This window comes from Drosophila biarmipes, chromosome 2R (assembly GCF_025231255.1).
Source record: "Drosophila biarmipes strain raj3 chromosome 2R, RU_DBia_V1.1, whole genome shotgun sequence".
Taxonomy (NCBI): domain Eukaryota; kingdom Metazoa; phylum Arthropoda; class Insecta; order Diptera; family Drosophilidae; genus Drosophila; species Drosophila biarmipes.
Genome location: NC_066615.1, coordinates 20,225,013 through 20,246,359, shown reverse-complemented (window position 1 = coordinate 20,246,359; position 21,347 = coordinate 20,225,013). Strand labels below are relative to the sequence as shown.

At 43.1% G+C, this 21,347-nt stretch overlaps 1 protein-coding gene across 2 annotated transcripts in view; it reads right to left on the bottom strand.

The window, feature by feature from the left end:
* The window catches only part of LOC108022996 (uncharacterized), a 37,062-nt gene that overhangs the window by 11,170 nt on the left and 4,545 nt on the right, over window positions 1–21,347 (bottom strand). Inside the window, exons 1-2 of one of the 2 annotated variants that reach the window (XM_050888135.1) lie at window positions 12,980–13,187; window positions 4,698–5,230 (exon numbers count right to left, since the gene is read on the bottom strand). In XM_050888135.1, coding sequence (XP_050744092.1) covers window positions 4,698–5,230; window positions 12,980–13,181 — 735 coding nt within the window. In that variant the 5' untranslated portion in view covers window positions 13,182–13,187. Of the gene's footprint in view, window positions 1–4,697; window positions 5,231–12,979; window positions 13,188–21,347 lie in introns of those variants that run through there. The other variant, XM_017092225.3, reaches the window with a different exon arrangement.

Sequence of the window (21,347 nt, the reverse complement as noted above, 5' to 3'; positions counted from 1 at the left end):
GGGCGAAATTTGTGAAACGAATTTCCAGAGCGGCGGCACCGAGGTGAAACTATGCAAAAATTATGATTGTGCAGGAATTATGTGTTTGTTTTGATTAAGCCCGGCAGAGCGAGGCCGGGCATATCCTGCAGTCTCCCCAGCGGAACCCTCATCAATGTGCTGGCTAAATTATTTGTTTGTTTTCCGTCGCTCCGCTGGCAGGCAAACTAAATGGTTTCTGTTCGGTTTCGGTTTCGGCTTCGGTTTCGGTTTCGGTTAAACCTCACTTCTCGGACGAGGGCAATTTCAATTTTATCTGATTTTAAACTTGGCAAATTATATGTGCTCATCCGCATGCACGCATACCTATGCTGCCCTGCTCTGTTTTCCTTGAACATTTGCGTAACCTTTTTTATCTAAACGACTTATCCGATCCGAAGGGCACAGGCCGCCGGCGTTAATTTTCGTAAAATACCAATTTCGGTATTTTTATCTGGCCGGGCGAAGGAAAAGTGCTCGGAGACCGAGAGAAGCTGCTTGCCTCACTCTGCCATACAATTATATTTTCTAATCTGCATTGGTGAACATTTTCCTAGAAAATTATAAATAAATTACCTTCTATCTGGGCGGACGAAGCAATGGCCTGGGCTGGGGTAACATTTTCGAGTTTTCAGCATTTAAGCTTTGGCATTCTCCTTTTGTCAGGAAACGTCGTAGAATCCGGGCATGCTGTGAGCACATTTAATTACTGCTACTTTTCTCTGCGAAAACATCCCGGGACAGGGGGCGAGTCTAGACATTAAAAACGACAATTTATCTAAAAAGTAATTAAGTGCTCAAGTCACACAGACAGGGCGCAGAGCAACAGGACAAACATGGGAATCGGCATTGGCAGAGCAAGCGGCATTAAACGGGCCGGGGCTGCTGGTCAGGGGGCGGAGGGCAGGGGGTTCGAGCCGGAAAAGCCATGGACTGAACCAAGTCAACTGAAAGTCGTCGGGAGACGTTCGCACGAACTTATATGGGTTACAGTGATTGTCCTCGAAGAGGAACACAAGTGAGCATGAGGGGGAAAAGAGATTTTTAGTTAACTAAAATAATAGGATTACTAAGTTTTGAGTGCCACCCATCCTATTTAAAGATACGATTAAAATGGCAAGAACTAATAGACAACTAAGATTTTATTTTTTAAAGAGCATTTTAATTACATTCTACCTATAAAAACTAACCTTATCTTCTATCTACTAGGTTAATATGATATCATTTAATTTCCTCAGGGATATAAAAAGAATGAAGGTTATGGGTTTAGGACTTGGATTACAGTTGTGTTTTTTAGGTTTTAAATAAAATCTAAATAATATTTTATACATTATAATATGTGTTCCCATTATACTTTCGTAACTAGCTTATAAGAAGTTTATCCCTTTTTTAGTGGCTTTTCCTGGCAAAACTTCTTAACTTCCTAGCTAATCTAGAGCACACTCTGAAAATTCCTTTTCCCAGTCACCCCTGTATCATAACTTTTTGCTCCGGCTGCTGCTGCTGCTCCAGTGCTGATTTAGTTCAATTTATATGGGCTGGGTGCAGCCGGCAAAGCCAAAGGGTTGGGCGGGTCCTCTGGGTGATGGCTGACACAGGACGCAGGACACAGGACACACGTATTTGCTTAGTTTATTTTAAATGCCATTTAAGCTGCTGCTCGACTAATACCCCAGTGACATATTTTAATGTCCGCCCAGCCACATTCGAGTGTCGTAATTCTTAATTCGAAGTGCTCTTTCCCGCACTTTCGCCCCTCATGTGTGTCTGCGCAAGGAGTCCTGGCTGTTTGAGCCATTTGATTTATGGGCTTTAAATTTGCCAGAAAATTTCCATTTCTGGCGAAGCAGATTTGTCTGCAATATGCACGAAAGGCTCTTAATTAATAGCATTACTTTAATGGAAAGTTGTCAGCAGCGCTTTGCAAAGACGGCATTAAGTGTGCTTAACTTTAAGGTATTTCCTCGCATCCATTAACTCGATGTCATCCCCGATGTCTGCTCGAAAGAGAACTCATAAAAGGCAACCACTGCGAAATGGTGGGGCGACAAAAATTAAAATTGCAGCAAAATACCAAAACAAAGGCTCGCGCTCGAGGAAGCAATTCATTTATTTAATGTTTCCTGCATTTTATTGTCGTCCAAAGTAAATTTACGACCGCGAAGGCGCAGACAAAACAAACCCCGATTCGCGGAAATGTTTAGTGGATTCCTGTGTGTATTCCCCGAGTTAAAAAGGGGCTTTTTAATAGAGACAAAGGCGCGCACCTGACAAAGCATTTCGATGGCGAAATGCCGCACTGCAGAGGAGTGGCAAATATGGAAATCATTTGGAGGAGCTCGGCCGGAGCCGAGGTTTACGTTTCCTGTCCACTGAACTGGCACTCGCATCCCCACTCGCAATCGCATTCGCATAATGCCCGAGCTCCCTGCTCAAGGTTTTAGGGCTCCACACACACATGGCGAGGGCAATGAAATGAAAGTGCATTTTCCATTTAGACGGAGAAGTTGCAGTCCTCAAAGAGTTTTAAGTTTTGCTTGTGACGGAGGCAGTACACAGGGAAAATGTCAGATAGTTTGTGGTTTATGATACATGAAAATCTTTGGAAACATCTATTATACAAACATGCATATTAAGTAGAAACTAGAGCACCACTGGTTATTTCTTTCAGAGAGAAAATTATAATCAGGACTGTAAAACCTGGAAATTATAAATTATATAAAATAAACAAAATAGTTAATAGTCAGTAAATTTAAAATTTAGTGATGAGTTAACACCAGAAAATTATTCTTCATTTTCTTTGGAGATAATATAAATAAATTATAATAAGCCACCTCTTTCCTAAACAATGAAAGGCAATAACATAGACATTTCTCCCTGTGCAGTCACTCAATGAATTTCCGTCTCATTGGGGACCGAGTACAGCTCCCTGTTTGCCAATTACGCAATGAGTGCGTGAGGAGCCATCGCCATCTGTATACAAAAGCGCACTACATATATACAAAACTGGAGCTAATGAATGCATCTGGCGAATTAAGCAGAGATCCCTTTGAGAGCTGTGCAATTAAAGGGCCAAATGCCCCGGGCCGAGTGCAATGAGAGGGCCAAGACACGATGATAATATTTTGCTAACCCCAAAGAGGCTGTGCAGCACAATTTCCATAATACAAATTGCCGACTTATTAGGCCGAGACCCAAAGCCCATTGTGTGGCCCATATAGGCGGGGGGGCGGGGCAACGCCCCTTGAGCACGCAGCCGTGCAAAGTGCCAAGCGGCTAACACACTGAGATACTCGCAGAGGGCCTACGAGGACTTAAGTGCTTATTAACTTCCGCACACTTGAAGGCACAATTATGAAATCGTCAATTTAAACCAGACACGCAACAAACACGCACGGGGGTCATTTGGGATGAGATCCAATGGGTTCGGATGGGATCAGATGGGTTGGGACCGGAGTCTGGAGATGGCTGGCCTAATCGAGTGTCCGTCTCTTCGGGGCGGCGGCATAAACACCTCGGTGTCTGCGGGCTCGGGCTCGGGCAAACAGAAACACAAATACGCACAAGCTCGAGACGTGACGCACACCACGGCGTATGAGTAATAACTCTAGACAAGCGGAAAATTAATACCACTTGAGGGCATGGCATGTCAATGCCGACCACGCCCAGCCACCCACACTCACGGCGAAAGGTGTAATTTGTCTCCCAATTCCACTGCCTTTCACTTTCTCCTTTCACCCCCGGCTTGTCTGTGTGTTTTCGCCTGCCCAATGACCCACACAGCCGTTTTGCTCAGCCAAAATGTCCGAAATCTGTGTGTTTACTACCATATTAGTTTGCCTTGGGGGCCAAGAGGAGGCTCCACACTCAAGTGCCCTCGATAAGCAGGGCGACTTAATTAAATTCAGTCTCGGATGGCAGGTGGAAAGGGAAGACAAATAAATATTACCCGGAACCTGGGGTAATTTTGTTATTTCCTTGCATAATTAAAGGCTAATTAATAGGTTTCCCAAGCCACTATTATAAAATAATAATCAGAAAACTATAGGCGATGTTTTTAATGATAACAGTGTATTAAATCATTCTTACTTTAAATTAATTTCATAAAATGAAATGAAAATATAATAAAATTGCAAACTAATTTATTTATGTTTCTGATGAAAGTAAAACACAAGTAAATATTACGAACCTAGAAAATGGAAATATGTAATGTATTTTCAAAAGTAAATAATAATAGCATTTTCCAAGCTAGGATTTATAATGTTTTTCACAACCTTTATTTACCCAAAACCCACTAAGGAGAGTATAAAATATTAAGCAAGCAATTTTTGCAAAATTAAAACAAAGATATTTCGTAAATTGGTTGAATAATGGTATTTATAATTTTTGAACAATTTTGTTATAGGCAACCTAAAAAAACTAAAGAACCACCTGAGAAACCTCATTAAACGCAGGCCAAATAAATCGAAGTAATCTTCAGCAAAGAGCTCATCCCGTGATCGATTTGGATCTCATCAATAAACATTGAATGCCTTTCCATTTCAATAAGGAGAAATCCAGGCTCATTGACAAAGGAAACTGGCACAAAGTCATCATCATCGCCGGAGTCAAACAAGCCATCGGTGATGGATTAACTTTTGATAAAATATTGAAACAATGCGGATGTGGGCCGTACTCACCACCCCCTCGCCGATGTGGTGGACGGTGCAGGGCACGTGGGCGGTGGCCCCGATCTGGGTGGTCACCACCGTGGAGTTCTCGGTGCCGAAGTACATGGGCGTGCCGAAGAGGTGGTTCTCCAGGCCGCCCTCGAGGCCGTTGGTGGCCTCCAGATGGTTCTCCACGGGCTCCGGCCGATGGATGGGTATGGGATAGGGTCCGGCCGTATCTTTGGCCTGGATCCGGGAGTGGGAGTGCGTCTGCAGCACCGGCTCCAGCAGGTGTGTCGGCGTGGGCTGGCTGGGGCCCGGTTTTCGGCTCTGGCCATCGATCACGTTGGTGGAGTCGAAGCCGGTGATGCTGCTGCCCCCGGGTGGGGCACTTTGCGCGAAGGGCTGTGGCATGGGCACAGGCTCTGCCCTCTCGTCCTCCTCCTCCGCCCGCCTCGCCTGTGACATAATTAAATTTTGATTTATACCCGGCGTCGTCATGGTGGAGGCTTCTGTTTTTCCTCCTCCTCCATCGGTTGATGGCGATGCCGTGGCCGTGTGGTCTGTGGAGGGAAAGACAGAGCAAGGCAAGTGACATTTTAAAATGTGTTAATATATGCGCTGTCCGACGGTGCCGCAACAGTTTGTCGGATAAACAATAACAGCGTGAAGTCAATTAATTTGAATGAGCACCGAGCGCGTGCGTATACGTAATATTTTACAACGGATTTTCATTAGCCCGGACCCGGGCGAATCTGCATAAAGTGACAGGGCTAATTAAGCCGCCGACTTTGTCAGGCTTTAGACGAGTTTGCTAACTTACGCAAAAAAAATAATATAAATAAATATTCATAAATCTTTTTTAAGGAAAGCGCCTACGTTAATTAAGCGGTTAAGTTTTATATTTGTGATATTGAAGAAAGTGATTTAAAATGCTAAATTCAAGAATGCATACTTGGCACATAAATTAAGTAATTTTTAAATACCCTTGGATCCTGTATTGCTAAGCTATTTTAATCTTTCCTGCCACATAACAAATAAATTACATAAAATCAATGTTTTTAAACTGCTTTCATATTAGAAACTCACTTTTAAAATCAGGTATGCATTATTACTTCTACTTTCTAACAAGCAAAAAAACCTTGCCCCCCGTAGCCTTAAATTGTCAAATCTTTTACAAATGTAGTCATTGTTCCGTGGCCATAGAGACAGACACAGATATAGATACAGAAAGAGAAACAGCCGCCTCTGAAACAGTCAGAAGTTCACCCGCAAAACAGCGACCACATTACATATTACCCGTTTCGGGTCTCGGTTTTATTTGCGCTGCGTAATTTGTGTAAAACTCGGTGGGCCAACAAAATAATATTTCACAATTAAAGATAATTGCTTTTGGCAAACATGCTTGGGTCTTGTTTAGCAGCGCAATTAGGCCGAATTTGCCAGGCTGTAAATTCAATTATGACAATGCATTTGGGGTCGTTTTTGATTTTGATTTCGATTTCTTGGCCACAAATGTTGGTGAAAACGTTGATGTTTGGCTTTCATTTGGCCAGGGCCATGTCCGTGGAGACCCGGTTGTCATTGTCCAGGGCTCATACCGTAAATATTTAATGCCAATCATGGGAAATTTATTATGTTTGGCCTGACGGTGATTGAATTTGCGAACCGACCACTGGCCAAGGCGCCTGCATTGAGTGCACTGAATAATGTAAAATTAATTAGTTATGGAATTCGCCTGAGGGCCCGTTTTGCACCTGAGCTGGCTCCTAATTAGCACGTTGCTAAGACGCCAGATATGTTATTAATCGAGATGGCGAAAGGCATTCCAACAGAATCCCCTGCCCCCAGGACTCGAAAGGAATGTTCCCCTCCACTGGCAGTGCTTGAAAATCAATTTACCCAGCTGTGTCACATGCGAACAATCGAGTCAATCAATGCAGCTTCTTCTGATTGACACCTTAGAAATCGCCCGATTGCTCCTCCAATTGACATGTGAGAGTGTGTTGCCACAGCAATTTGCAATTGCAGCCGCACAACAGAGGGATTCCTGATCCTGGAGGTCAGCCAGCTCTCGCAGCTCGCATTTTGCGCTTTGCGGTTTCGGCACGGCATTGTTGTGCTTCGCTTCTATAGCCTTATGAATACGAAGAAGCTCTCCAGGACCTGTCACACTCAGGACAATGTTTTTTACTCCGCCCTTTGGATCAAATTGCCCTTCAAGGTGGGAAAAGATTTCTAGCTGTCTGAAGAGAAGCTGGCATTCATGTTGGAAAAAACGTAGTTTTAAATTTATGCCTACAAATAAATTGGTGAAGCTTTAAATTGTATATATTTTTGGGTATAAAGGATTTTATCTCTGTTTATATGACGATATCGGTATCAAAGGATTAGGAAAATAAAAAGGAAAGTGCGCTTAATATATATTTGTATTAAAACAAACTACATATAATTACTTCAAATGCAAGTACCACCATTAAAGAATGATAGCTTTAAAATATTTAGTATTTAGTATTTTAGCAGCATGAGCTATAACTGGTTGAGAATTATAGCATTACCAGAGCAATAAGCTTGGAAAAGCAAATCAGGTCATTTAATAATGTTGCCGAAAGTGATTTAAAATCGTATTTTTACAACCGCATAAAATCATTTTAAATGTAGTAATGTAAAAAACACATTTTTTTTAAAGATAATTTTCTTGTTTGCTCGAATTTTTTCGCAGTGCAGTAACTGTCAAGGGCTTCCTCCTGCACGCACAAAACAAACAAATAACCAGCTCGGGACAATGCGATTGCCACTGCTGCTGCGACTGTTGCTGCTGCTGTTGTGTTGCTGCTGTTGCTGCTGCTGCTGCTGCCTCTCGTGTTGCTGCTGCCCTTAGTGCTGCTGCTGCTGCTGCTCATTGGCACGCAGAAGTTGGCCAAAACTGAATCGTGGCATTTTCGTCACGTTCGCACGTGACTGACTGCTTGCGACATGCAGCTTTTCCTCCCGGCTTGCCAGTTTTCCCGGCTTTCCTTCCCCTCGTATAGGTGAACGTAGTCGTAATGGTCGCTGGCGGACCGCAAAACAGCTTCTGAACCAGTGGCAAGTTGTTGCTGCCGCTGCGGTGTTTGACTGCCAGCCCTTGCCCCAGTTTCTGCCGTGCAAATTTGCATTCTTCCGATGGTTTGTGCGACTTTGTAATTGAATTTTTCACGGCGAGCGGTTGGGCTGCATCCTGCATTTGGCCCGTTTCGTATTTTTCTTGTTTCCGGCGGTTGGGCTCTGGATTTACAATTTACAATCGCTCCGCATTGTGCAACCGCTGCTGGCTGCGCATTGTCAACAGCACAGAGATTCGCCGGCGCAACGCAAAACTCAAAGCCCCAACCGGAGCCCAAAAACTGCCACCACAAACATGTTGCACCATCGCCATGGCAGATAGAACAACATTTTTGCTGGGATTTGCCAACTTTTCGTTTGGCGAAACATTCGCAATTTGTGTGCGTTCGCCAAAGTTCCGTCCGCCGCCTTCCGCGCATCTTGCCCTGCGTTTTTGCTACGACATTTTAATCAAAAGTTCGCTGCAAGCTGCGTGATTCCCGATCCCCGCCCCTGGCATCCTTTCGGATCCTTTTCGTCCTTGCCGCAGCCCCGCTGCTCGACTAATATCAATGATTCCTCATGTGCCCGTGTCGACGCCCCACTGTGGCAGTCGTGGAATATTTATGCTCCCTGTGACATCATCGCCCGACATTAATTAAGTTTGCTTGCGCACACACGGCGTATGCGTGATGCCAAATGAACGAGCTGCGAATCTCGCTTCTGACAAGCGCATTTGGAGGGCGGGGGATGCGGCTAGCGGACACAAAGGATGAGGGGAAATTAAACTGATCGACATTTTTTAAGGAATTTTAAAACCAACATCTAGACTGATAAATCTATCTATCATTGCATGAGCATCATAATATGATGGATAACTTGAAATGCTTCATGGAAATTTCAAAAAAGAAATACATTTTTAGATTCAGTGCTATTGAATTTTCTTTTTTAATATTTGAACTTAACAGGAAACAATAGTGCTTAATACAAAACACACTTGCCGAAAAACATGTAAATCGAGGTGGAAAATTTTATTTACTATACTAACTTGTTACATTTTTATTTAGCTTTAATTAATTTTGTAATTATATATATTATATGATATATATATTAGCATAGCGTAATATTGCAGCTTTTAATATTAATTTACTAGGAAAATCATTGATATTTCACTTCTTTCATCACATTACAACTTATTTTTAATGATGATGTAATACAAAAATATTCTGCCCAAATATTTCTAGTTAAAGTTTGAATGACAGAGCTGCCGAAATATAATTTGCTGAAATGCAGCTGGTGATTTGCCTCTTGGCAATTAAATTGCCACAATGTCTCTGCGTTGTCATCAATTAAGCGAGAGGCAGCAAAAACATTCGCCAATATCATTATGATAATTGTGCGGGCCAGCGACATCCTGTGCTGCTCTCATTAATTTCATTTGCTTTCATATTTAATGTAACGGCGAACATTGTGTGCATAAATTTCTCTAATTAAAACACAAATAAATGGCGGAAACATTTCCGATTGTCCTGCCCGACGGCCTAATTTATTCCGTTTGAATCTAACTGAATTTGCGGTGGCAGTTATTTACAACAATTGACACAAATGCGGGCCAACTTTTTATGGCCATCGAGTGCACGGGGACAAATGACCATAAAACACATCGAAGCCTCCAGTCCAGGCTTCCAGCGAATAGGAAACTTTTAATTAAATATATGGGCGACTGGTGAAATTTAACAATTAGAAGCTGGCTACCAAGGCCAGCCTCAACATTTCTGCGGCAAATTTTAAAGTAAACTTTAACTTTTCGGGGGCCAAGGATGCTGGGGAGCTGCCAGCCCCTCGCTTCATTACGAAACTTTTGCGTTTGCGGATGGCTCGGCGCTCTCTGTTTTTATGGCAAATATTGTTTGTTGTTACTCTCGGAATGTTTGCATTTGACACTTGGCGGTAATTTGTGTGTAAATGCGTCAACTGGCCCCTGACCCCAAGCCTCGGGGCGGTGGCAAGGTTTCCCGGGATTTTCCGGCACTCTTCTGTGGAGTCGCAGGGAAACTTTTCCCCACTCGCGCTGCCATTTAATTGAAATTCTGCAAAATGGCCCACGCATGCCTGCTTTGTAACTTTCGCAGTTTCTGGCCAAAGTTGATCGTTTCGGTCAAACGATTCACTTTGCGACTGTCATAATTTTGATGGGCCGCGGCAAGTGTAAAATCAGATAAGTGCGCCACACACTTGCCGCCGACTATTCGCCCATTTATTTTCCAATAAAGCCCTCGGCGAGGGCGTGGCCATCATTAATGTCGCGGATCCGTGGATGCAGGGATCCTGGATCCAAGGACCCACTAACACACAACGCGATGCTCTCGTAAAAAGGCATTAAGAGCAAAAGTAAAGTGCCTATTTAAGTTGAGTCATAAAATTGGCTTTCTATCTGGCCGAAAAGCGAAAAGGGAATGGCAGATGCCGGGCCAAATGGGAAGCGAAGCAGCCATTTCGAGGGAGACTCCAGTCCTCCAGTCCTCCATTCCCGGGAATTCTAATTTTATTTATTTTATTTCAATTCGTGTCTAAGTGCTCGACTCGGGCCCTTCTTTGTGCTGGCAATATGCTCAGGGTTAGGCCATAAACAGCGAAGTTTTAAATAGTTGGTAGTGGCGCTGAAGCCCCGGCTAATTGCGGAATTGTGTGCGGGGAAGTCAGTCTGGTTGTCAGGCACCGATGAATCCCCCAAAAGTATCTATTTATGGAACCCCCACTCAATAAGTTACATCCGCATTCTATGGATACCCACACACACCCACTGCGGATTCGTAAATTATGACAGCTCGGCAAAATAAATAAGGTACAAATTCGCCTCGACGGCCGGCTGAGTATGAGTATCTGCGAAATCCCTCATCCAAAGCCGGGTGAAATCAAACGGAAAGGCGGCAAACGGGAAAGAACTCATATAAAAGAGCATAAGTTAAGTGCGGCGTCGGGCCGGGGGTGTTTTTGTGCATAATGAAGATTTATACATTGAAGAGGCCGCCGACATTAGGGGGATTTGCCAAATTGCAAGCACGTGCGAATTAGAATGGGACTGCGGTCGGGCATCCCTGGAATCCACGGCAGGCCGGGCACTTTGAATAGCCGAACCTTTTGGCCCTCCAATAAATGTTTAGTATCTCTGGCGGCGGCGGCGGCGGCGGCGGAGCAGGGAATGCGGCCTAGTGAGTACATAAAATTAAATTGTCAACTTCCGCAATGTGCGGGGGCATAAACAGCAAAACCACTCGCCTTCGAGGCGTTGGCCGGCTGACCGGAGGAGTGGCATCAAAGTGAAAATATTATTAAACCGAAAGTAAAGCCCGACCAGAGCCAGGGGGACCCAGAGCAGCCGGAGATGAAGAGATGGAGGCAACTTTTTTGGCAGTCCACTTATTTCGGGCGACCAGACACACTTGACAGTTGCCACAAAGCGAGCGCCGGCGCCCGAAACCCGGACTCGGAGTATAAACTGCCGCCTGCGCCGGATGTGGCAAATTTGGTGGCACTACAAGGGACAGAAAATAACAGAGCCGAGCGTAATCAAAATCGGAATTGAGCTTAGCCACCCTGCATTCTCACTAACTTCAGGGGGATGTCCTTTGCACAAGAGGTTAATGGAGCTTTTGCAGAAAAGAAGGTTCGAAAACTGAAAAAGAACCAAGATGTCCTTTGCACAAAAGGTTAGTGGAGCTTTTGTAAAAAAAAAGGTTCGAGAACTAAAAAAATCAAATTAGGATTAGTTTGTGGGGGGTTTTGACAAAATTTAAATTTATGTAAACCTGAAAGTAGAGGGTTTTTCGGATCCCAAGTAATAGAAATGTGTTTTCAGATGTTTCAAAGAGTTCCTGAAAAAAAATTCTACAAGGAAAAATTTTTAGATTTTTAAAAAAATCAAATATTTATAGAAAACATAACATATATACCGAAAAATTTACTGAACTTTCTCTTAAAAAAATCTTATAAATTAATCTTGTTATTAATTTAAGTTTGTCAGATTTTGGAGGGTATACAAAAACTTCAAAAATTTACAAATATAATATATATATGTATAAAAACCCTAAATAATAGGGTACTTTTAGGCGCTCAATTAAAAATATAAAAAATCTTAGTTTGAAGACATTATTTATTTTCAAGGCAGCCTTTGATTTAAAAAAAAAACTAGTTCATTCACTAACTTTCTAGGGACCCATTGCCCCAATGCTACCCTGTAAACGGCTTTTCCGGCCAGATCCCGCCACCTTCGGCACTTAACTTGACAGCGACGTCACATTTAATGCCCTTGACGGCGTCTATTTAAGTTCAATTTATTTGCGCCCAGGCGGCTAAGCGAATGCCATTGATCGATTCCCGGGAAAGTCCGTGGTCCGCTGTCCGCTGGCCGTGAAGTGGGGAGCTGCCTGCACGAGCGTGTAGCCAGGACGGAAGGTCCCTTTTGGCTGCCCCGAAACACCAATCACCCATCCGCCGCGTTGACACTGGCGTTGACTGCGCCGAGATTGGGCAAATCTGGCCAGGGGATGTGGCCTTTCATGTGGCTCCTTTACATTTTCCGGCCCCCGGTTCGACTGTTTTTCTGCGAGCTGTCACATTTGTCCCTTATCCATTTTGTGCCGCTGACATTTCTCACTAAGCCCAAATAGAAAACGGGCTTACGGCCCTGAAAGGACCTTCCGGCGTCCGCCGAAGGAGTCACAAAGGATATATCGAGTTTAAAATATTTGCTTGATTTGTTTGGGGCCATAATGCCATCAGGTGAGCACCAGCCCTCTGTGATTTTTGGGCCTGCACGACGCATTTTGAGGCAATTAAACATGCTCTCTGCCACAAATTGAATCCTGTGGTTTGCTGGCCAACGTTTGAAGTGTCGGGTCCATCGATTCCCATTGGCCATAATTGCTGGGGCTGGGATTTCACCGGACAGAAAGCGATGTGTCCTTCTCAAACTCACTTCCGGCCCCGTCACTTCGAGTGCACTCAATGGAAAACTATGGTGTTCGTGCGTTTGTCTATTGCATAATACACGCTCGATTAAATTGTTACTGCTAATGGAAATCTAATCTGTTCCGAGCACATGCAAATCCACAGGGATGTAGAGTTCTCAAATAATTCACTGATACATCTGTTGGCAGACACACGCACATAAAGCATCTTTCGGCAACTCGAAGCCTGCCAGTTGTGCGTGTGTGCACTTGAATTACTCAAATAACAGCTGCAGTGGCCGAAAAGTTTACCGCACCGACACACACTGCGTATACGTAATGCCAGTTTGCGGAGCTCAAGCACAAAGTTTCGACTTCTGCCTGCTGCCGTTGTATTTATATGTACTTTTCGGCTATTATTTAAACAAATTGACTTTAATTCAGCAGCAGGCGACTGGCACTTTGCATGATTTCCGACCATTAAGACCTGTCGACTGGCAACCGACTGACAGGTGCCCTAGGATTGAGACTTACAGCTCGAGTCCTGCCGCCCGTGCCACATAAACTAATTGCAGTTGAGTGCGGAAGTTGCTGCTGCAATCATTTCGGCTTGAGACGAAACTTTCAGTGGTTGCGCACATGAAATGTTGATGGAAATACCCGTGTTGGGGTTGTGTGCGAAAAATGTGCACTGGGAAAAATGGGCATTGTTTTGAAGTACTTAGAATAAATAGTACACTTTGTAATACCTTTAAAAAGGTAGATAGATTTAAAAGGCAGATACCACTTTTTTTTCTAAATTCTTTAAAAAGTCAAATCAAAGTCAAGAAAAATTGCTTGTGCTCGAAGAAATATTTTATGTAATTTATATGTTCATGAAAACATACCTTTTTAGGCTCTTTTAATATTTTAATAAAAATAGTCAAGAGCCAAGCAAGTCTCATATGATTTTAAAGGAAAAATACCAGTATATACTGGCATAATACAAAATAATTTTGTTAATTTGCCATATTAGGTAAGTAAATATCTGGTATACAAGTTTTTGTAGCACGCCTTTGTTATTTTTATTTGAGTCAATCCTCAATATTAAATGCCCCACATTTAACAAGCCCTATGGTATAAATAAAGTGCACAACATTTTCGATGAACTTTCCCTCCGCACGGTCCCGGGTGATTGCAATCTATTGGCAATTGTTCAGCTCGCCACAACAACGCAATCGCATGAGGAAAACATTTCGCTTTCCGAGGGGAAAGTTGCTGCCTGCCCTGGTCAACTCGGCGACTTATTTAATTTGCTCGGCTGCCACATGCTGGGTGCACCTTTGTTGGCTGCTCACGAATGCGATTGCGGGCACTGCTGATTGAATGCACTTCTGACGGCTTAATTAACAAATCAATATCACTGGATTGCGACAGGGAATTTATGGGCATCTCGCCCTATAGTGTCATAAATCTTTATAAGAGCTGCGCATTTATTAATCATCAGCCATGTATTAATTATGACCAAGAAACGGCTAATCCATCATTCGATTTGGGCTAATTTTTACCGCCGAAAGAAGGGGTTGTATCCAACTATCTGCGGCAAGTGTCTGGCTATTGTGTAGGCCAAGGACAACAGCTGCGGAGCACCGAGTGTCTTAACCCACTTGGGGCAGAAACTTTTCCACTTTCCTGTTTACGGCCACGCCCCCAAGGGGCCGCTATGCAAATGTCCGGACTCCGGCGAAGCTGCAGCTCGGAAAATTGAGAAAATTAATTTCATTTCAAGATTTACTTCTTTGAAATTCTATTTGCGTGGCAGCAGCAACAGCCCCAACCCGTCCCAGCCCCCCTTCACCAGCTCTTTTCGCCGCCCATGTACGACAACATTTCAACAAGAGAAAACATTTTTTGTTGCCCGGTCGCGTGGCATAAATTTATGAACGGCAAAACATTTCCACATGCTGCTTCTGATTCTGCCTCTTGGCATGCCGGCGAATCTGCGGCAGCAGCAGGAAATATTCAATCTATGCGGCATCTAGGACCAGAGCCCAGAATCCGACTCCCAGCTCATTGTTAAAGCAAAGTCAACTGAATAAATGCAAAGCAGGGCAAATGAGCGGGCTTGCTCCTTGGCTTTGCTATGCCCTCCCAAGGGGAGTTCTGGTTTTTGAAATGAGTTCACTTTGTGATTTAATAGGTTTAAATTGGAATTAGTGTGAAGTACTTGGCAGCAGGTATTTATAGATAAAATATGCAAAAATATTTTTGAAGCTCTTTAGATGTTCAAATTTAGCTATATTTATTGTTGACATTTCGGCTCTCTTTTCTGGAAACAGATCAATGCGAATTAATTTTATTTTTGCCAATGTGTAGGAAAAGGGCATGTTATTCTTTCATGAAACGAAAATATTCGTGTATTTTTATCATGGCTGGCAGGCTCCATTTGGTTTAAAGAATTTAAAATATTATTAACGAGATTGGGAACAATATCCCCTTAAAAACCGTATTAATAGATAAAAGTTATAAACTTTTTAGAGTTTTTGCTTATTTTTTATATTTAAAATTTATAAAAAAAAAAAGATTAGATTGAATGGGAATTTTTTTCGGCTCAAGTTTTTAATCCTTTTTATAGCAAAAAAATATATTTTGAACATAATAGGCACCTGGCTAATGAATATGCTACATGTGCCACATTGAATTTCGTACATTTTTTCCGCCATGCCAGCCACATCAGGCGGCTTTCATGGGAATAAATGGCTTGGAAGGGGATTCCCAGCTCCGGCCTGGGGCCACTAGCCTTTCTTTCCTATTTCGGGGTGTTGTTAGTATCTCGGCGGCTGCTTTGATACTCGGTTACACAGTATCTAATGACAGAATTTGTTGTCCCAGTCGCAGTCTTGCTGTCATCATCATACTTGCCCTGCTCCTTGTTCATGTCCTGATTTCCCAGCCCCTTCTGTATATTTCGGGGCTGTTTTTGGTGGAAAGGGGGGCACTGCGAAACACGCCCCCCCTTGACAGTATCATTAGGCAGTCGCTGGCGGCTCTGTGTTAAGCGTTATCATTTGTCCTTGAGCTCAGCCCTCGCTGAGCTGGGGTTTGTTCGCTTCTGCGGCGGAATCGCGTAAATTGTGGCCCAAAGATTAAAGGCAACAATGGCAACCACATCCTAGTCAATACCCCCCAGCCGTCTGTGCCTGCTCCCATCGCCATCTTGTTGTTTCTTAATTTTTGCTTAGCTGGCAGCCGGCGATGTGCTATCTCTGGCGTTGTGTGCTCATAATTCCGATGTTGTTGGTGCGTCACTCGAGTGAAATTTAAGCAGCCCAGTCATAAATTATACTTGTGCCCCGCCACTTCCTCCCTGGCACACAAATATTTGCATACTTTTCGGGGGGCAAGTCGACTAACAAGTCTCAATACGTTCCAGTCCATAATCACAGATCTCGCAGGACGGAACCACCGCAGCGATTCGCTCTAACGTTGCGTCACTGAGCCACTGAATTACCCAGTTACCCAGCCGCTGAGCCACTCAACCACTCAGCCGCCGCACCACTGAACGCCCACGCACTCGCAAATGTTCATTGCCAATAATTTCGACGGCAATTTTCATAAATTAGCCCGTCGCTGTCTTCCACTTGGCTCCGCCTTCCCTTTTGGCCAGCCGCCGCCAAAAACTGTCAACTACTTGAACTGTAATCCAAATTGTTACGCAACGCCAAACCTAAACATACTTATTTATGCAAGTACAGTGGGGAGTCGCTAAGGGCAACTTTAAATGTCCTACAAAAGAAAGTAACGAGCAAAGTATATATTTATAAATAACTGTTCATTAAAGTCGAAAGTAACTTGTTGTTGCTTGTGACTATATTATGGTAAAACTTACTATTAAAATCACTAAATTTAGGTTAAATTGATATTTATATTTACCAAAATATATATAATTACACAGCTTTTTCCAACTACAAACATTAAGTCACACTTGTAAAACTCCAAATTCGTTTTATCGTAAAACCACTGTAAAAGTCCCACTTCTTCAGCAACTCATGTAGCCGAATTTATTGAGCCTTAAACTTTAATTTATGAGGAACTCTCTTTAAAGCGTTTCGGGGGTGGCAAACAAGGGTTAAAGCCGCAATGACAGTGAAAGTGTAAATTATCACGGTAATTAAGTGGGACTCATACATGGATAGCTCGTTTTTCGACCCCCAGCCCAACTTAATTTCCCGACTGTGTGTTCAGGCATTTGGCTTTAGGCCGCTTTGCGCGGCTCATAAATTTATAATTTAATGGAAAACCCACAAAGACCAACCGCAACCCCAGCCCACAGCCGCCAAGTATCCCGAAATATACGAGCGAAAGTTTAATTTGCATTCGAATTTAGCAAAAAAATAATTATGCCGTCGAATTGTCGAGGGCGGCTTGATGAGTAGTAAATAGACCATATATAATAAAAATACTAGGTAAGAGATGGATGGCACAACACTTATAATGTAAAATTAATATATACAACTGAACAAAAAAATAATATATATATATATATATATATATATATATATATATATATAATATAATTAATAAAGGAACTCACTACATGTTCTACAAAATGTATTTTATTTATTGAATGAAAACAAATGAACCCATACCTATTATAATTAAAAGAAAAAAATATATACAAATCTAAAAAACCATATAAAATTAATGTCCTTCTGATTGTGTTTCTGATCGGGTTTCAATCATGATAAGTTCCCTTGTTTTAGTCCGCCTTAGCTTTATGTTCGAGTGACCCTCGCATATCAGGCTGACCCATCGCGAGGGTGTCCTTGACAACTAAACCAGCCGAATGTCCTGCAATTTGTCCCGCCCCCCTAGCCTTGAGCTGCTGGGGGTTCAGGGGTCAGGGGTCCAGGGGTCCAGGGGTTCAGGGGTTGGGGATTGGGAAATTAATTACCGCATCATGGCGCGAAAATGGCTGTGCTAGGCTAATGCCTCAAAAGTCATGTCCAACTTTGTGTGCTCGCCGCGCTGTGCCAACTAAAAAGTTTCTAATTACGACCATGAAACCGGGCTGATTGCGCCCCAATTGCGCCCACCTAACCAGGCTCGCCCCCCATTTCTCTTTTTTATACGCCCCGTTGATGTTTAAGTTTTTAATAACATTTGCCACGGTGCTCCGACGTGTTTCGCGTTTCGTGTTCCGCATTTCGTTTTCCACCGAGGCCAGGACTTAGGAGCATGTTAATACAGACACAGCCGGCTGGCAGGATGGAAGCCATGTAAATGGTAATTACACTTAAAGCCATAATCCAGCTTTGTGCCTAAGACTCGCGCCTCCGCTGCTAAGCTCCGGCTCGGAGGATTACAGACCGGATTTCCCAGCCTCCCTTTTTCAGCCACCCAGCCGCGACTCGATTTAATTTCGGTGAATTTAAGTTGCCCGCCAAAGATAAATATTCATATGGGTTAATTATATAAATTGTCCAATAATGCACAAGGCGAAAGTTTCTGGCAACTTTCAGCAGTTGCGCAACGCAACGCGAGTCGCTGAGAAAATGGGAAATGGAAAAGCCGGCGAACGTCAGAGCCAGAGAAGTTTCAAGTCCGATTATCCGCACACAAAGCAGTTGGCTGTTCCGTAATCAGCTGAGCGAATGAGCGACTGAGCTGCACTGAGAAAATACTCGCATGCCTTTGGATACGCATCCTATTGTATAGGAGTAGGTAATAGGAGCATGGTTTGGGTATGGTATAGGGTATGTTATAGGGTATGGTATAGCGTATGGTATAGGGTATGGTATAGGGTATGTTATAGGGTATGGTACAGCGTATGGAATAGTGTATGGTATAGTGTATGTTATAGGTATGGTAGTATAAGTATATTAGTATACTATATGGTATGGTAGAGGGTATAGTTTAGGGTATGGTTTAGGGTATGGTAAAGGTTATGTTATAGGGAACCATACCCTATGGTAACAAACCCTAAGGGTAGGGTATAGGGTATGGTAAAGGGTATGGTATAAGGGGTGGTATGGGGGTATGATACAGGATATGTTATATGGTATGCTATAGATGTACAATACGGGGTTATTTTATAGGGTATGATATAAAGCAATGTCATAGGGGTACGGTATATGGGTATGGTAAGGGGGTTTGGTAAGGGACTATGGTATAGAGGTATGTCATACAGGGTATGCTATGCTATAGTTGTGCGATATGAAGGTATGCTATAGTCGTATGGTATAGGAGTATGGTAAAGCAGTATGGAGTAGAGGTATGGTAGAAGGGTTCCCCCAAGAAACAACCCACCAGCTATCTCCATGACTCCGCGTCTCACGCATTTGTTCTAAACTGGCGGCTAGGAAGTTGCGACGCCATTACGCCTTGGATTTTGGCGTCAATGTGCTCGTTGGCATTTAAAACCGGCAGACAGTTTGTTCTACTTGCCTCGACGCGCAATTACTTAGAAACACAGTCCCGAAAATATGTATCTGTATCTCGATGTGTGCTTGCATATTTCTGCCAAAAGTTACAACTTTTCTTGGCCGAAAAAAGGAAGGAGAAACCAGAGAGGAAGAGCCCGAGACAGAGCAACAAGAAGAAAGTTTTCACTTGAAATTCAAGCAATTGCTTTTGAAAAGTTTCCATTTCTGGCAGTGTGTGTGCGAGTTGTTAGGCAAATTCTCTTCACCCTCCACGCGCGCCAGACCAAAAGCAGAAGACTGGAAACCGAAAGCTGAAAACAGACCATCGCTGAAAAGAACCGAAATAAAACGGAATACAACCGAGCCGAACCGAGCCGCGTTGAGTTGAGTTGAGTTGGCGAAAAAGTTGGTTAATGAAATTGTGTCAGCGGGTTCGGCCGGCCCGCTCGAAAGGCATCAGGAGTGACATAAAACACAAAACGAAATCAAGCGCGCACTTGAGCCAAATTAATTGTTGGAACAACATTTCCTCTCCCCCCAGCACTGGGCTGCACAGAAAGGAAAAATGTCACCAAGGGGTGTATGAAGTCTTTAAGGCATAGGAATGTTAATGCTTACTTGTTAAAAAAATGTATACATAAATGTAAGTACAAAATTAAGAAAGCCAATAGTGCATAGTTTGGTTTTCTTAAGGTTTTATTAGGATTATAATAAGCTGGCTTATTATTTATTGGTTTTTAGAAGGATAATATTCTCAATTGATATTGTTAAGATAGCAATTGGTGTTTATTGGTTAGCTTAAAGACGTCGAAGATTTAAGAAAAATGAAATTATTATCCCTTTGAATGTATAATATTCGTTCACATATTTATTTTGGTTTTTATTTATTTTTATTTTATTTATTTATTTTCAATATATTTTATTTTTCTGTGACCTAAGTTCCCTAACCTTTTACGCAACTGTTAGCCAGCTTTCCAAGACCTGCGATCCCGAGTTGTAATTACGCAAAGCGAAAGGCAGCGAGTCACTCTGTTAGCCGGGCACTTGTCTCGCTTTTTTTCAGGCGCCATACAAAAACCAGCTCGTTAGGCGAAAGTCTTGCCAGAGCCAAGGAAAGGCCCTTAGATCATAATCAACACCTCTCGATACGCGATGATGGGTTGGATTTCGCCGTCTGCGGCTCGGGTCAAAGTTTGAGGTTGAAAAAGAAACTAGAGAAAGGGGGGACCAAAGACAAAGGTAAATCACAAGACCATTTGCATTCACTTTCGCCACGGCTTCGGCGGGCTGTCGGGGGCCCAGGTAAGTTGACTCCGGCCTGTCTTTAATAGCCTGCCATGACTCGCCGTATCGGTGGAAGAAGTTGCCGCCGGCTGACGAAAGAGCTCGGAAAAAATAAGAAAAAAATTGGGGCGAGGTGAAAAGTTGCAAATTGGAAAATCAGGAAAGGAGCGGCTCTGGATCCGAGCATCACCGACAGGCAGGGCTGCTAAGTGCAGCTAAAAAGTGTCTGAGTGTTGCAGTTTGCGTTGCCCACTCCAGTTTTTCACAGTCACATGTGCTACACTGTGAATTATAACTAAAAACATGGGCTTCGGGTACGATGTGGCAATATAATAAGGGTGGATGTTAAAAATGATCAAATTAAAAGTATATTTATGGAACTATTTCTGAGTTAGTTAATGCACATTACATATTTATTTATAGGCTTTTATGATTTGTAGGTGCTTGAATAGTTGTAAAAATATAAAAAAGTTACTTTTTTTATTTTAATGTAGGCATAAGTAATGGCTTGTCCTACCTAAAATATAAAATTTCAAGATGTAGAATGTCCAAAAATTGTAGGTACTAGGAATATATAATCATCCCAAACGTATGTTTAATAAATAAGTGCCCATTACATTCGCCTGAGTCCTTGGAGGTATCACTTCTTAAAGCCGTGTCGGTTGCAACTTTAAGGATCCCTGTTTTTGGCTCAGTGAACTGGCACACATGTCTTCGCATTTGCCATTGCCAAAAGGCGGCGCCTCCTTTGAATTATGTAGAATTTACGTGCTTTCAGCGCTTAAAGTGCAGCCATGTGCCCGTGTGGGTATACTTTCGGGGGGCAGTGTGTGTGGCAAGTGTGTGCGGCAAGAGTGTGTGTGTGGGTATGGGACCATTAGTTTTTGTGCTGATTATTATGGCTGCCGCAGCGCAGTGTAAGGATGCAGAGGATTCGGGCTCCGGAACGGCATGGGATC